General features: G+C 42.2%; 1 protein-coding gene across 1 annotated transcript; it reads left to right on the top strand.

Annotated features, from left to right (window-relative positions):
• Positions 1–15,746: 15,746 nt before the first annotated feature.
• Positions 15,747–17,762, top strand: LOC124137251 (suppressor of cytokine signaling 2-like). Its single transcript, XM_046503479.2, has one exon. It carries the CDS (start codon positions 16,100–16,102, stop codon positions 16,871–16,873), a length of 774 nt encoding a protein of 257 aa, XP_046359435.1. The 5' UTR covers positions 15,747–16,099; the 3' UTR covers positions 16,874–17,762.
• Positions 17,763–18,105: the final 343 nt, after the last annotated feature.

Here is an 18,105-nt window from a genome sequence, read left to right as displayed (position 1 = left end):
TGATCCAAAAAAAAATATATTTATCATTTCCCATGACGCCCTCTACATATTCTGGATCGTACCATGGATGGACCTCTGTGTCAAAACCACAAGCCTGGCGAAGACGGTAATAAAATGATCGAGCCACTCCATCATCGCTTAAGATACTGTGTTTGTGCCAAAGCTGGCCATACACTGACAATGTGTTGGACAGTCTCATTAAATTCATTGCATAATCTACATTCCATCTCAGCAGCAGCAGCAGCATCAGCATCAGCATCATTATTTTATTATTATTATTTTTTGTTGTTGTTCATGGACCTCCTCGTTTCTTATGTCAGAAACGTAATCAGCAATATAAATGCATGCCCCCAAACAAATGTCATAGGGCGTAAAGCGAAAACAGTGATAGCAAGCATATGCATGAATTACTGAAAATCAGTGACGACACACGTTTGTCAAAAAATGTCTCATATTTAAAGTACTGTCACCCAATGGAAGACATAGGGTTTCCAATAAGATACCTGTATTAAGCAAAGGCAGAATTAGGAGCATACCAGCCTGTCCCGCGGTCGTTCACCTGCAGAATGCCGGAAGTGCTGGTGACCTAGATTAGATTGGTCGGACCAGCCGCCATCAACGCTTTGTGACACTCGCTCTCAACATTTTGTCTAATGATATGGTGACCACCCGTGATTTCCTAAGTTCCATGCAGTTGTGTCAAAATGGGTACAAAAGATCCATTCGTGACCACGTGATAGAATATATGAATAAACTTAAACCCCTCTTAGAAAATGCAGGATCTCTTTTGGGGAAGAATCAAAGCCCCGAATGCGTTAAAGTTTCTTCCTTGAAGCTAGGTAGTTAAGAAGATGACACTTATGTTGTGACGTGCATACACGTGTGTGTGTGTGTGTGTGTGTGTGTGTGTGTGTATGTGTGTGTGTGCTTGTACTAGTCCGGACTGATGCTGATTTATAGTGCTAGCCCACTTAGATACCATGCCGCAGTTTAACATGAATACCCCACTCAGACACAGCATTCTGCCGACCTTGTTTTAGCCCTTTAATGCCGAGCGCCAGACAGGGTAACAATAAGTACCATCTTTTAACGTCTTTTGGTATGACGCGGCCGAGGATCGAACACCGGACCTTCCACTCTCCGGGCGGACGCTCTACCACTACACCACGGAGGCGGTCTGCTCCGGGAACAGGTTAATTACGAACTTATGACATACTTGTATAATAAATTTTGTTCAGTACGTAAAAACCAGTGACACTGTTGCAACGACACCACACAACCGTAGGAATACATGCACGTCACAACAATGTGTGTCGTCGTTATCCTGTTGTCTCCAATGGCATACATGACAAAGCACTGACTTGGGGTGTTGAGTTTCATGGTTGGAGTATCCTCACAATGTATCCTCACAATGGGTCAACGAACCTGGGAGGAAAATTGGGATGCTTTGTGTCGTTTTCATCTTCATATATGACAAGCAAAATAACGTTCCCACAAGGCCACTATTAACTGATTATTTGTTGTACATACTAAGAAGATTACAAAGAAATGGGTTGAAATGGCAACATTGCTTTCTCGTTAAATATCAATAGTTGGTTTTTAGATTTTATTTTTTTTATTTTCTGACGTGAAGCGTTTCTTCAGATCCTTTACATATGGTGTCAGTTTAGTAAAGTGTGTCGTAAAGTATCTCATCATACTGGCACGTTCATTGTAAGACAACAGTGCCGCGTTAATGTAGCTTGCCAAGATGTAATACATGTTATGTTCAAGGTGCTGTTGAGATTTAGAACAAACTGACACATCTGAAACATTTTACAATATTTCAACGTTTCCTAATCCGCACTAATGAAGGCAACATATGATATTTGCAAACTTGTTACCCTTCTGAATACAATTATATCATATATGATTATGACTTTGAGGCCCGTGAAGACGCCGGGTTAGAATAGGTCTTCAGCAACCCATGCTTGCCGTAAAAGGTGACTATGCTTGTCGTAAAAGGCGACTAACGGGATCGGGTAGTCAGGCTCGCTGACTTGGTTGATGCATGTCATCGATCCCAATTGCGTGGATTGATGCTCATGATATTAATCACTGGATTGTCTGGTCCAGACTCGATTATTTACAGACCGCCATCATATAGCTGGAATATTGCTGAGTGCGGCGTTAAACAAGCAAACAAACCAACTATTATGACGTTGAGCCTCATAAACCTTCTTATAATGCCATAATACATGTTTTCATAAATTATCAACTTTCGATGTTGACGTCTTTTATAAACACATAGTGACACACAACAGTGTAGAATATCTGTGTTTTCAAACTAAAATTCGGTGTAAATGCAAGAGAATAACAAGCCTAGATTATCCGCCGAAACAGATTCCATTCGGTGTAAAGGGCAAAACGATTGTTTAGGATGCCACATTCATCGGCTGATGATCTGTTATTTTTGCATTCGTTGATATTTGTGTGTTTTTCTAACTGTTCACAATCCAAAACATTGTCTCATGATCGCACAGATGTGTAGATCTGGGGTAGAATAGGTTTCAACAACCCATGCTTGCCGTGAAAGGCGACTATGCTTGTCGTAAGAGGCGATTAACGGGATCGGGTGGTCAGGCTCGCTGACTTGGTTGATGCATGTCATCGTATCCCAGTTGTGTGGATTGATGCTCATGATGCCAATCACTGGATTGTCTGGTTCAGACTTGATTATTTGCTGACCACCGTCATATAGCTGGAATACTGCTGAGTGCGGCGTTAAACAACAAACAAAACAAAAAAACATATATGACACACGAGACAGATGACGCACAAGATGGAGGTGGTGACGTCACACAGAGATATTGTGATGACACAGCCCAGGGTAATTATTATAACAGAAGACGGGTATAAAGAAAACTGGATAAACGTTTCTGTATATGCCCTTCATGTTTCATGACTAGATTCACGTCTATGTCTATTCACGCTATCCTCAACAGCTGGTATCCCGAAAAGACAACCCATGCTTGGCCTTCAGAGGCTTACTAACGGAACAGCGTGGTCAGGCTCGCTGACCTCGTTGATGTATGTCATCACATCCCAATTGTTAGTCCAGACTCGATTACTTACAGAGCGCCGTCATATACCTGGAATATTGTTGAGAGCGGCATAAAACAACAATCAATCACACGTCCCACACTAAAACTGGCTTGGTCGAAATTGGGCGAACGCATCCATTGACAACTTTGAAACTCAAAGTAAGATGTCTTCCCAGAACGCATGGCATAAGAAATACTAAGAGGTCTGTCGTAGGAAATGGTTATGCAAATATGTGATTGTTTCTATGGGAAGTCATTTGATTGTGTAGTTCTTTATAGACGTGAATTATGTGAATAGGGTGTGTGGCCATGATGTGCCCTATGTCAGTAGAACAACGCTGAACTGTCAGGAATGTCCATGTGTCGTCAGTAGCACAACGCTGAACTGTCAGGAATGTCCATGTGTCGTCAGTAGCACAACGCTGAACTGTCAGGAATGTCCATGTGTCGTCAGTAGCACAACGCTAAACTGTCAAGAATGCCCATGTGTCGTCACCAGCACAACGCTGAACTGTCAGGAATGTCCGTGTGTCATCAGTAGCCAAACGCTAAACTGTCAAGAATGTCCATGTGTCGTCAGTAGCCAAACGCTAAACTGTCAAGAATGTCCATGTGTCGTCAGTAGCCAAACGCTTAACTGTCAGGAATGTCCATGTGTCGTCACCAGCCAAACGCTTAACTGTCAGGAATGTCCATGTGTCGTCACCAGCCGAACGCTAAACTGTCAAGAATGTCCGTGTGTCATCAGTAACACAACGCTAAACTGTCAGGAATGTCCATGTATCGTCAGTAGCACAACGCTGAACTGTCAGGAATATCCATGTGTCGTCACCAGCCGAACGCTAAACTGTCAGGAATGTCCATTTGTCGTCACCAGCCGAACGCTAAACTGTCAGGAATGTCCATGTGTCGTCACCAGCCGAACGCTAAACTGTCAAGAATGTCCGTGTGTCGTCAGTGGCACAACGCTAAACTGTCAGGAATGTCCATGTGTCGTCAGTAGCCAAAGGCTAAACTGTCAGGAATACCAATGTGTCGTCAGCAGCCAAACGGTGAATTGTCAAGAATGTCCATGTGTCATCAGCAGCCAAACGCTGAACTGTCACGAATGTCCATGTGTCTTCACAAGCACAACGTTGAACTGACAGGAATGCCCATGTGTCGTCAGCAGCCAAACGCTAAACTGTCAAGATGGCCCATGTGTCGTCAGCAGCCAAACGCTGAACTGTCAAGAATGCCCATGTGTCGTCAGCAGCCAAGCGGTGAACTGTCAAGAATGTTCATGTGTCGTCAGTAGCACAACGCTGAACTGTCAAGAATGTTCATGTGTCGTCACAAGCAAAACGCTGAACTGACAGGAATGCCCATGTGTCGTCAGCAGCCAAACGCTAAACTGTCAAGAATGTCCGTGTGTCGCCAGCAGCCAAACGCTGAACTGTCAAGAATGCCCATGGGTCGTCAGCGGCCAAGCGGTGAACTGTCAAGAATGTTCATGTGTCGTTAGTAGCACAACGCTGAACTGTCAAGAATGTTTCATGTGTCGTCACAAGCAAAACGCTGAACTGACAGGAATGCCCATGTGTCGTCAGCAGCCAAACGCTAAACTGTCAGGAATGCCCATGTGTCGTCAGTAGCACAACGCTGTACTGTCAAGAATGCCCATGTGTCGTCAGTAGCACAACTTTCACTTTCGTGTTCTCAGAAGCCCCCGACCACCCGTTACCTTATTTGTTCAGGTCACCGTTGTATTTTTTATTGGGATTCCGAGAACTAGGTGTAACGCGGCAGAGCAGTTGCCTCCCCTAACATGAAATTAGGGTCACACGCTCCCGCCTTCATCACAGACTGGCGTTTCATGAGTTCTGGTCTGATCGCTCATAGTGATAACAATTTTCCATACCTGGTCACAAGGTTTTGAATCAATTCGGCTACCTTCATATCATGCAACACCAGTAATCCAGTTTACCATGTTTTAGTAGGTTATTTATTATATAAGGTACTCAAATATACTTTCACATTCAAAGAGTGGAATTTCATCCTCAGAAAGTGTTGGAGTCGTACAACACCGACCTTGACTTGGATCGTGAAGCTTAACTCGACCAGTGCTACAAAACAATACACCTCGCAGTTGGAGAGCTCTGTCGTGAAACAATGGTCGGATAATATGCGAGTAATACAATGAGTAAGGCTATCTGGAAAGCAGTTCGGTTCCTGAAAGAAAACCTCATGTGCTAGTTGTAGAGCCTTTGGCATTGGGTCATAAACGTCATTGTTAGAAGGCAATCTGACGGAAGGGTTCCAATAGGGTCACTGACCTCAGGACTAAAAAAACAATCTCAAAATGAATAATTCATATATTTAATTCTGTCACTTCCTTGTTACACTCAACTACAATACAGCTGTAAATGTATTGAATACAGTAGGGGGTCTCCAGTAGTTACAATGATGACCAAACAAACAAACGAACAACAGTAGATAATATTGGCCACAATATGCGCCTTTCAGTAGTAAATAATCAACATACGCCATGCATGGGAAATGGACAGAAATGAAAAAAAGAAATTTCAGTATGTTCAAATCTGACTGGCATTTTCTAACGTTCATCCTTGCCAAGCTTAATAACCCCGAAAGTTGTATGGAAATGCTGTACATCTCGTTAGATGGAGGTATGTGCCACGTTGAAAATCTAATTCTGTAATTAAAAGAAAGACACGCCATTGCATGATTATCTGTGTAGTGGAGGTCTCGCGTCAGAACAGATGTCGGAAATACAAAAGTGAGTGAGTGAGTTAGGTTTAACCCCCGCTTTTAACAGTATTCCAGTTATATCACGGCGTGTCAGCTCCATGTGGGAGGAAAGCTCGAAGTGATGCAGGTCTCCGACGTTTACCACTTCGGTGAAACCCACGAGCACCGGTATGGTGCTGACAAACCTAGAAACATAATCGCGGCGAACCGGAATTCGAACCCACAATCATAGGTTTCTGGCGTGTCCAAAGGAATGTACAGCGAATCGCGGCGCCTTAGGCGACTGGGCGAGCCGTGACCCCCGGACATACAAAAGTGTCCGACGGGCGACAGACACGTATGCATCAGGACATGAAGGTTATTGAAAGAAAAATATAATAATTAATTATTTTACCAGCAGCCGTATTTAATAACGAGACCTAGACATGTGTTTGTAAAGTTGAACTCTAAATTAGAACTAAATGTCTTATAAGGTTTAGCAATAAAACAGTGTTTTTTCCGGAAATATACATATTCAGAATAATTTGGTTGTTTGTTTGCAATATTCCAGATATATGACGGCGGTCTGTAAATAATCGAGTCTGGACCAGACAATCCAGTGATTGACATCATGAGCGTGCATCAACCAAGTCAGCGAGCCTCTTACTGAATCCCAATGTGCCTTAGTTCATCAAGCAGTGATAGCACCCAGCACCCATATGATCAAGGGGCCTCCTCCATAGCAGAAGCAGTATCTTCATCACGCCTTGATATACCAGTGCAACCTTTTCACTGTCAATAAGGGGCGGTCGGGTAGCCTGGTGGTTAAAGCGTTCGCTCGTCACGCCGAAAACCCGGGTTCGATTCCCGACATGGGCACAATGTGTGAAGTCCATTTCTGGTGTCCCCCGCCGTGATATTGCTGGAATATTGCTAAAAGCGGCGTAAAACCATACTCACTCACTCACTCACTCACTCACTGTCAATAAACTTGTGGTAGAGACGTCTAACGGTTTCGGGGGGTCAGGATCGCTGATTAGGTTGATGCATACATTCATCGATCCCAATTGCGTGGATCGATGCTCATGGTGTCAATCACTGGATTGTCTGGTCCAGACTCGATTATTTACAGACCGCCGTCATATAGCTGGAATATTGGGGAGTGCGGCGTTAAACAACAAACAAACAAAACTGTCAAAATACAAATATGTACCATACTTTCAATAACCTTACATAAATTGTTGAGTCAATGTTAACCTAGATAACGGCAATTATTATTGTATGCACTATTCTACATAATTATCTGACACGGTCATTTATTGCGGAGTATTAGCGAAGGAAAATTGGGAGAAACACCTGCTGCATTTTCAAAGTAGAGCTCGGTTACCTGTAGATTTAACTGCGCTAAACTGAATTTGGAACGTTTGGTTTCAAATGTTTAGTTCAGTTACATCTGCAGGTAACCTACCTCTGCCTTGAAAATACAGCATGTGTATATGTTTATTTCCATGCCACACATCCTTGGAATATTATAGTAACAGCAAATCTGGATGTTGTCACCTATAACTGTACATGCCAAAATCAAAATTCCTACCGAAGACAGAGAAAGGAATATATTTCTTTCGCGGTCGTCAAGGCGTCTGTTTTAATCAGAGGTGGTTATTGTGATTTGACACTTCTGACTGATCAATCGATTTGTTTCCGACTTCATGGTAGAAAATGAAACCAGTTTTCCTTATGTCACAAATAAACAACGCTTCAGTTAGTTTCCCACAGCGGCTGTGTGCAGTTTCGTAACTATTCTAGGGATGGCCCAGACGCTAGCCAGTAACTTGGCACATACTGCCACAATATTCTAGCGATGGCTCTGACGCTATCAACGGGTAAGTTCCGCTATCGCAATGTACTTTGCAATCCCCCGTGAACCACAATAACGTCGAACCCATTGGACAATTCCGGCTTCTCCCGTCATAGCTTTGTTTTCGACGGAAACGTTCGAGTGGTGCTGACAGCATGGCGGTAATATAGTGGCTGATAGTGACGTTCTAACTCACTGTCGCCCAGAGACACGTGAGAACATGGCAGAATGCGATGTTTATCCGAGACAAACAGAGTACTCATGGAAGTATTTAGTTGCGATTTCCGAGGAGTTAACATTGACGCTGTAACAGGGTACCCGACAGGGGTTAACACTGACGCTATTAAAGGGAACCCGTCAGGGATAACATTGACGATGAAATTGGGTACCCGATAGGGGATGACACTGACGCTGCTAAAGGGTACCCGACAGCGGTTACCTTTGACGTTGTAATGAGGTACCTGACAGGTGTAAACATTGACGATGTTATAGGGTATCCGACAGGTGTTAACATTGACAATGTAATAGAAAACCCGACAGGGGATAACACTGACGTTGTTAAAGGGTACCCGACAGGAGTTAACTTTGACGTTGTAATACGGTACCCGACAGGAGTTAACTTTGACGTTGTAATAGGGTACCCGAGAGGGGATAACATTGACGCCTAAAGGGTACCCGACAGGGATAACATTGATGCTGTAATTGAGTACCCGACAGGGGTTTAATTTGACGCTGTAATAGGGTACCCGAGAGGTGTTAACATGGACGCTTTATAGGGTACTCGACAGAGAATAACATTGACGCTGTAATTGGGTACCCAGTCGTCTAAGGCGCCGCAATTCACTGTGCAGAGTTGCGTCCCTCGGGCATGCCAGAGAGCTTTGATCGTGGTTCGAATCCCTAATCGCCCTGATTGTTTCTAGGTCTGTCAGCACAATACCCGTGCTCGTGCGGTTCACCATCCAAAGTGATATACGTCTAAGACCTGCATCACGTCAGGCTTTCCTCCTACACGAAGCTGACACGCCGTGACATAACTGGAATACTTTTCAAAGCGGCGTTAAACCCAACTCACTCACTTACACACTACCTCGTGTGTCAGCTTGATGAGGGTGGAACGTCGCAGATGACGTAGGTCTTAGACGTACACGTTGATGGAATAACAGAGCACAATGGTGCTGCCAGACGCTTGATCCCAACAGGGAAGCTTTTGGACTCGAACATTTACGTGCCAGCCAGTGTCTCCACGCGATGACAGGCGTATCTACCACGACATACATGTGGGGATCTATACTTCAAAATCACCAAGAGTCGAGGGGCCGGTGGAGTACGCCGAAAGCCCAGGTTCGATTCCCAACGTGGCACAATGTGTGACGCCCATTTCTAGAGTCCCCAAACAAATACATGGAATGCTGTTCAAAGCGGCCAAAACAAAATTATCGCTTAGGAGTCAATAATTGGATTCGTACTACCATTGACGTAGTATTAGTTCCTGTATCTGGAAGCCATTTGGTATTTCAAACTGACATATTCCAATCAAAATCGTGCAACGAAGTCGACATCCGGTTTGATTTCGCTCCATTGTAGGATTTGCAAAGTATGTGTACCGCGAACTCGTGAACGGATATTTTAAAAATCTATTCATGTTTTTAGTCAAGTTGCTACCTCGTGGAGGAAAACCCGTTTTATTTCAATATAGGTTTTGAATATCTATCAGATCGTCTTGACTGGGCGCCGCCATTTTGTTTGAAGCAAATGCAAGTGATATTGGAGGTGGAATCTGATTGGTCAGTAGGAGGGACATAGAAGGGACATAACTCGTAATCGCCACTGGTGGAGCTACGATCGAGCCCAGAAATTCCCGCCCAGTTCGGCAAGGGTGGAAACTGGACTTTTACAATCAGATCGGGAGGATGATAGTATAGTTTCAATGACTTTCATGCCCGCCTAACAACCAACTTAGATTGCAGAACGTACCAGTTTGAGCTTGAGATAACAAGCGTTAAAGCATATGAGTTTAAAGTGTACGAGTTAAATAGTATGAGTTAAAGATTGTACGAAACATCGTGTGAGAGGAGTGAGTGGGTACCACTTTCAACAGTCAGTATGGTAGTTAGGTCATTATGGAAAGCAGGTAGAGACACGAGTTGTAGATCGTTACCATTTTAGTGAAACTCACGGGCACATAATCAGGAGCAGGAACAAGTAAACCTAAAGATCAGCAGATCCTTGCAATACTATGGGACGCAACTCTACACTGTGAAACGTAACCCGGGCCATTCGAGTCCCAGTGGGCAATGTTGAAGAAAACCGACACCAACGTGAAGTATTAATGCACACATTGTGCACCTTTCTCACTAGGTTATAATCGACCCACCAATGACCGACGCCAGCAGATGGACGTCACATTCCCGCATGTTCTCTTAGCTGTGCAGCCCTCAAATGCCTGTGTAGTCAGAGCGAGATACATGGAAATCCATCTGTAAAACAGGAAAGGAGCACAGCATTATTTTTAAAATATATCAAATAACATTTTCGGGAAAACATCCACGAACATTTACTCTCCGTTTTCGAAAGCATTATATAAGTTCATAGATTCATATTTTTAGAAATAGGACTCGTCCTCATTCGGGCTTTCAGTTGGACGTATGCTAATTGTAAGCAAGACCGTTCTCTATTTCTCGGTAACACGTACGTAAGACGTATCGTCGGTTTTCGGACGTCATACGTTTCCGGACAACCATGGTTATCGCAATTATTCGCGTTATAACGGGGACTGTAGCATCACACAGTCACTGTATATACTCTGATAATGGCTTGTTTTTAAGACAAAGTTGTGTCGTAAAAGTGAATGGCGTGTTTTACAGTTGTTCCTTTGATAGGAGAGCAAACTACGAATGTTTCCGAAAACCCATCACAGGAGATACTCTAGCTATCCGTATGCATGACGTTCTCTAGTTCTCAGTGGGACGTGACACGGGTCTCAGTGGGACGTGACACAGGTCTCAGTAGAACTTACTTCAGTTCACAGCAATACGCGGAGAGCGACATGCAGTATCGCATGTGCTGTGAAATATTTGCGATACGGATCTTAGATGAATTCGAAGAAACACGATCCCTCTTCCAATCCCTACAACGAAATAAAAACACTGCGCAATGACTAATGTGTTCAACAAACGATTGCAGCATTATGTCACTCGCTGTGGAATTCCATTGCGGGAAGACAGGTCGCCGGATGTCTAAACCTGACAATATAGCGAATAATCGTGTATAGACACTACCGGTACAGTTAATACCAGACAAACCCGGAAATATTGATTAAGAGTTATAATAAACTGTCATGTAAAGGAAGAATTGAGATTTGAATAGTTTTCTTATAAATAATGTCGCATGATCGATGAATAGAAACATCATGCTTTGAGTTATTTTTGGAATGTGTAAAAACCTATATCCTTTGATTTCAGTTCACGGAAGTGTGTTTCACAAAGCATGATATGTCTGTCAATACGATCGTGATCCTGTTCGCTTGGTGTTCGTATGTTTGGAAATGACCAGATAATTTTTGTAATTTATCCTAAACGAAACACTCGTGTCACGGTAATTTTAGGGTACTTTAGAAACCGGTGAGCGAGGTCTAACACCGTTTTTCAGTATTTCTTTATTTCCGTACTGAGAAGACCATAGATGTATAGTACATTAAGGAGCGGTCGGGTAGCCTAGTGGTTAAAGCGTTCGTTCGTCACGCCGAAGACCCGGGTTCGATTCCCGACATGGGTACAATGTGTGAAGCCCATTTCCGGTGTCCCCCGCCGGTATAGTGCTGGATTATTGCTAAAAGCGGCGTATAAAACCACACTCACTCACTATTGTACATTATAAATAAGTACATTCAGAGCAGTAGAGTCTATAACATTATACTTTCCTGAGTCTCATTGCATGATAAATGTATAAAGACACGTTTTGTAAAAGTAAGCAATTTGAGTGGTTTAACACAAACGGGATTCACATAGTAATATTCAGGTATATACCTCGTCCTCAATATTGAATAAAATGGACATATAAAAAGAAAGTGATATTCATTTTCAATGTCATTTTAGCAATAGTCCAGCAATATCAAGGCAGGGGACACCAGAAATGGCCTTCACACATTGTACACATGTGGTTAATCGAACCCGGGTCCTCGCCATGACGAGCGAACGCTTTGACCACGAGGCTACTCAACCGCTTCTTAAAATAAATTAAAATTAAATAAGACATGACACAAGTAGGTTGTTATATTGCCTAACTGGCCCTTATTTCACAGTCGGACTGACCATGTGTGCCGACCCTGTGACGTGAAGTTAACCCACTAATCACTGGTTCTTAGAGGGCGTGACCCTTTGTGTCAGCCTGGCTGGGCAGACTTGCATAATGGGCCACAGCTGGAGTGACCGTGAGTTTAGCCGCATATGTGAAACATAAAATATCTTGTATGCGGCGGTCAGTTAGTGCATTCACTGCACTGAATTTACTTTAAGAATAGCAATATTAATTTACCGATAGAGATTGATTAATATATATTTTCTAATAGGAATTTGGTGTTAGAAGAAAGCTATGACAGACTTGTCGGTAAAATAGCTAGAATAAAAATATGTACAGCGTCCCATATTCGATTCCCAAAATGGGTTCACTTTGTGAAGCTCATTCTTTGTCATGCCCGCCGTGAAATTATTATTACTGGAAGCGGCGTAAAAGCATACTCACTCACTTATGCGAGTAACGAACTGGTGATAAAGGCGCAGCATACCAATCGTGCAATGACTGGGCACTGTTCCTTATTGATGTTGAACTTGACTGCGTGAGGCGATAGCTCATTTCATTTGTTTTGACCTAAATGCGTCAAAAAGTTCTAAGCCTGACTAACTTTTAACTATGGGCCATAACAAAGTGAACTAGACAATGTAGTTCATTGTTTGAGTAGTTCATTGCAAGTGTATTTGCTCTGTTAAACGTGAGAGGGGGCTTCAGAAAACTTCTTCCTGACAGGAATTGAAAAGCTTCACTATCGAAATGAGAAGTGTATTGAAAAGCAGATTATGTTGAAAAATAAAATTAAAACACTTTCACAATTGCATGTTTTGTTTGTTAGGCTTAGAACGTTTTGACCAGCTCTCGTAGAATACACTAAATGTGTATTCCGTTTAGGATTAAGGCACGTGCCTAATCATGTTTAGATCTTAACATGTCTGGTCTGTGTTTACACCCTAAACACATTTTTACAGTGTACGTATTTCCTCTTTCCAAAACAAAAAGTCCCTTGAGATTCCCCAAAACGGGACTTGTCAGTTATCTACTGATAATACCCTTTCAAGGAAATAAATTGGATTCTGTCGGATAAAACTAAAAATAAGCTTGCGTATTACAATAACACGTAGTACCGTTCTTGAATTTCCGAAAACAAAGGTGTGTTTTGTGAGAATTGTTTTTTTAACTTTAACGCCGCAGGTTGCATTACAAATTTACAAGGATGTAAGTTTTCATGTGGCTCCATTAGGACCTTGACGGTACAAAGTACGTATATACGTATCCATCTGCATGCTTTCCACGACTCGACACTACACAGTCACACATTGCCCTGTAGTCGACACGACCCGCCCTGGGTAAACGATATTTGTGTGATGGATGGGCATCCTTTAATAGGAACATGTTGCAGCAAGTTTTGTTTTTTTACTCTCTCGTTGAAAGGAAAAAGATAACCATTTTAGCACTTCATCCCTGGGATACGATTCTTCACTAGGTATTTGCTATTTCTAATCCAACTATAATTTATGATAGACATAAAACAAGACATGACTACCTCAAAGATATACGGCATACAATAGATGGAGTTTTTCAGGTATTGCGACAGGCAGATGGTTGACGAGTGCTTAAACTTGTTTTGTTCTTGATTGAGCCCCATAATGCCGAGCGACAGGCAAGGAACAACAAGTACCATCTTTGAACGTCTTTTAGCATGACGCGGCAGGGGATCGAACCCCTGACCTTTCGCTCTGCGGGCAGACGCTCTACCCGAATGCAGTATAGATGATAAGTAACACAATCACAAATTATTGCAGCATGCATAGTAACACAATCACAAATTATTGCGGCATACACAGTAACACAAATTATTGCATTATGCATAGTAACACAATCACAAATTATTGTGGCATGCACAGTAACACAATCACAAATTATTGCGGCATGCATAGTAACACAATCACAAATTATTGCGTCATGCATAGTAACACAATCACAAATTATTGTGGCATGCACAGTAACACAATCACAAATTATTGCGTCATGCATAGTAACACAATCACAAATTATTGTGGCATGCATAGTAACACAATCACAAATTATTGCGGCATACATAGTAACACAATCACAAATTATTGTGGCATGCATAGTAACACAATCAAAAATTATTGCGGCATACACAGTAACACAAATTATTGCGTCATGAATAGTAACACAATCACAAATTATTGTGGCATGCATAGTAACACAATCACAAATTATTGCGGCATACACAGTAACACAAATTATTGCGTCATGCATAGTAACACAATCACAAATTATTGTGGCATGCATAGTAACACAATCACAAATTATTGCGGCATACACAGTAACACAAATTATTGCGTCATGAATAGTAACACAATCACAAATTATTGTGGCATGCACAGTAACACAATCACAAATTATTGTGGCATGCATAGGAACACAATCACAAATTATTGCGTCATGCTAAGTAACACAATCACAAATTATTGAGGCATGCATAGTAACTTAATCACAAATTATTGTGGCATGCATAGTAACATAATCACAAATTATTGTGGCATGCGTAGTAACATAATCACAAATTATTGTGGCATGCATGCATTGTAACGCAGTCACAAATTATTGCGTCATGCACAGTAACATAATCACAAATTATTGCGGCATCAGCAACATCAAGGTATAGATACATAGTTGCAAGCACACACACGTGTATTTCAACAAGTGATATTCGCTTATTCTAAAGGATGTCAGTAACGATACCATAGAAATCGGTACATCGACATTGTCACGTGATCTTATTTAATATTATCAGGAGCACGTAGACCGTTTTCTATTAATCGAGTGTACATATTTCGATTTTTTTAAGAGGCGACTAACGGGATCGGGATCGGGAAATTATAAATTGAACATACAATGAACTACACGAACAAAAACAGGAATTACAAAACAGGAAACAAACCTAATCAATCAGTTCCACGAACAAAAATGTGTGACACGACGTAGCAGAAGAAGTCATCTACAAAGACATAGTTATATACATTTTCAGTAAATCTGGACACGTCATCCAAGTATTGTAAGCTATTTTCACGCACTGTTATTATCGATCGTTGCCAAGAATTGTCTGGCTGTAAATAACTTGTACGCTTGCCTATTTCTTGGAAATCACCCTTTGTCCCATATAATATATACGCCTTTATCTTATCTGATACAACAGGTGCAACGCAATACGTGTCCACTTCTATAGCCTGCCCTTAACGCTATCGCAAACTGGATTTGTCAATACAGTAGACTTATTACGTTGGCGGAATGTTCAGAATAATATTCACGTATCGACAGGATGGGCATCATTTATTTGTCAATTCCGAACTGATACTTTGGCACACCTCAAAATCAGACGAATACAATAGCTGAAATGTTTAATATATGTGTTGCAATGACGCTCACGCCTGCTCGCTTCTCCCACACAGTAACGATACAGGTCAGGCTCTAGGGCCTACTCCTCTACAATATGAAGGTCAAGACTGGCTATTGTACTCCGTGGTATCGCATAATAAGCACGTAACAGTCATACAAATAATACAAGCATATTTCGAAAGAGAATAAGTAATATAATTAACAAAATATGCATTCGTATGCATAACAACATAAAACTTTCAATACTCACCGCGACGTTGGGTCGAGAGGCGAGGGAGTACCTTGGCTATTTTTAGCTCACCGCACTTGTTTCACGAGTGAAAGGCGGAGCCATGGTATTCAATATTATTTATCCGTGGCAGGACTAGACATATTTCTAAGAAGTCGAAACTTGTTTTTGGAAGAATTAGCGACCACATATTTTACTATTTCTTTCAGGAAGCTATTCAGATATCTTGGGGGTTTAGCATGAAACTACATGCCATAATGCGGTGTGTGTCATGCGCAGTAGCGATCTTTCTGCGAAATCGGGATTTCCCAATAATCGGCGAAGGATTTCCTCGAAATGTTAATAGGTAGTCACACTGTAGAGCCGTAGTGTTGATATAGCGTTGACAGCGATGGATCTGGTCAGTATGAATTTCACTCTGACAGCGCTATCATCAGTTCAGTTAATCAAGACGGGTATTGAAGCTGTACATTGTGTATCGGAATGCCCCCTTCAAGCTGTGACCCAGCTGTCCACAAGGCTATGTGTAACTCTCACGACACCGACTTATGTCTCGCGGACTTAGCGCAACGGGACATTCGCGTTGATGTGCACTTATATGATATACAGAAATCGCCAGGCAGAACTCTGGCGAGTGTAACGAAAGAGCCACAAACGAGAGAGACTGATGTATCGAAAGAGACTAAGGATTATGTTTATCAGAAAGTCACATCTGAATTTGACTTTGACATCGTTTTTAAAAGTCTGTGCGATGCAAATGACAGCTGCTGGTACTACGGGGATTGTTCCAGTGCAGAGGCAAAGGCGGTCCTTAAGCATCAACCGAGAGGCACGTTTATTATCAGGAACAGCTCCGATCCGAAATATTTATTTGCTCTGAGTGTGAAAACAGAGAGAGGACCGACCAGTGTAAGGATTCGGTATTCACGTGGTTTATTTCAACTGGACTGTGAGGACCATTTGAAGAACAAGTTACCAAAGTGTGAAAGTGTGGTTGGACTTGTAAATTTCCATATAGCTTTGAGTAGGACCAAGGTGTTCAAGGATTGTCGATGGCTGGAGAAATCGGGGTGCAGAGACATGCCCGTGTATCTCACACAGCCCAAACGCAACCAAGTCCCAACGCTACAGCATCTATGTAGACTACAAGTTAATTCCTCACTAACAGATCTACACTTCCCGGAAAGATCGACTCGAAGACTCCCTCTACCTAAGAGTATGATGACATATCTGGAGGACTACCCGTATACTATATGAAAGACGGGAGGGGTCTCAAACGTTTAGGTATTGTGAAAATGTCGTTAACAATTGTTGTAAAAGTGTCGTTATGGCGAAAGGCGAGTCTTCTGAAGTCTTTGGAGCAAACTCTGCTGGGAAGGATTCTTCGAAAAGACTCAGTTCCAGGAACGCTTATGTTGCCATGGTACCGTAACCAAGAATTGAAACGATTACCTAACAGCGTAACGTGTGTACGGAGAACCACGAGGGTAGAGTATACAGAGAACCACGAGGGTACAGTATACAGAGAACCACGAGGGTAGAGTATACAGAGAACCGACTCGGGTGCCGTATACAGAGAAACTGTGTGATTTACTAACAAGATGGGATGTATGCGGATATTCCTGATGAAGAAGCGGAATGAGGGCAGTGAACGCAATGGAGGATACACAAACTGGTAACAGGTTGTCTGCAAATGCCATATGTGCTGAGCGCCAATCTAAAGAGAGACTGTGTGTTTATGGCTGATGCGCAATCCATGACGAGCTACGGAGGTAATATACATGTGTCTGTCCTCATCACCCCCTAAATACGGACATCTTGTAATCAACCTCACGTAGTCAATTCAATCAAAATGAACAGACAATCTATCATGACAGTGCACTTGTTCATATAGACTCCCACTCACCAGTTCTCATTGTAAACTTGCCAATTCATTAATTTATATTGTTTCGTTTACGTTGTTAACTGTCTTAAACTACATTGTACATATACACGTCTTAATTAATTGTCAATGTTGCAATGAGACGCGAGAATGGAATGTTTGTTTTGGTCGTTGCCGGTGATGGCTACTTCTATCATGTGGTATGTTTATGTGTATGACTGTATGGATATATGGATGTTTGCTTGAAATTAAAACTAGAACATACAATCTCTTCATCTTATTTATTCAATTCCTCTGTGGTTCTTCGCTGACTCGCGTTCGCCCATACGTCAACCATGTTGATTTTAGTTTATTCGTTGTACATAGCGACAACCATAGGCCCAGATTACATGAAAACACACAAAATATATTTGCATGGTACTGGATGGAACACACACAAGTCAATTATAAATAAAGGTCTTACGTATCCGATAACACTGGATTTACAAGTGGCAGGCTCAGGGACACTTGAACGTGTAGAAATCAATATGACAGTCCCTTTAAATACCCATGCCGACCGATCCGCTCTCGGTTGGGTATGGGCTGCCTTTTATGGTATCGTTCTGGG

The sequence above is a fragment of the Haliotis rufescens genome, unplaced genomic scaffold, assembly GCF_023055435.1.
Source record: "Haliotis rufescens isolate VD_foot unplaced genomic scaffold, xgHalRufe1.0.p SCAF_11, whole genome shotgun sequence".
Taxonomy (NCBI): Eukaryota; Metazoa; Mollusca; class Gastropoda; order Lepetellida; family Haliotidae; genus Haliotis; species Haliotis rufescens.
This window is presented reverse-complemented; position numbering and strand designations above follow the sequence as displayed.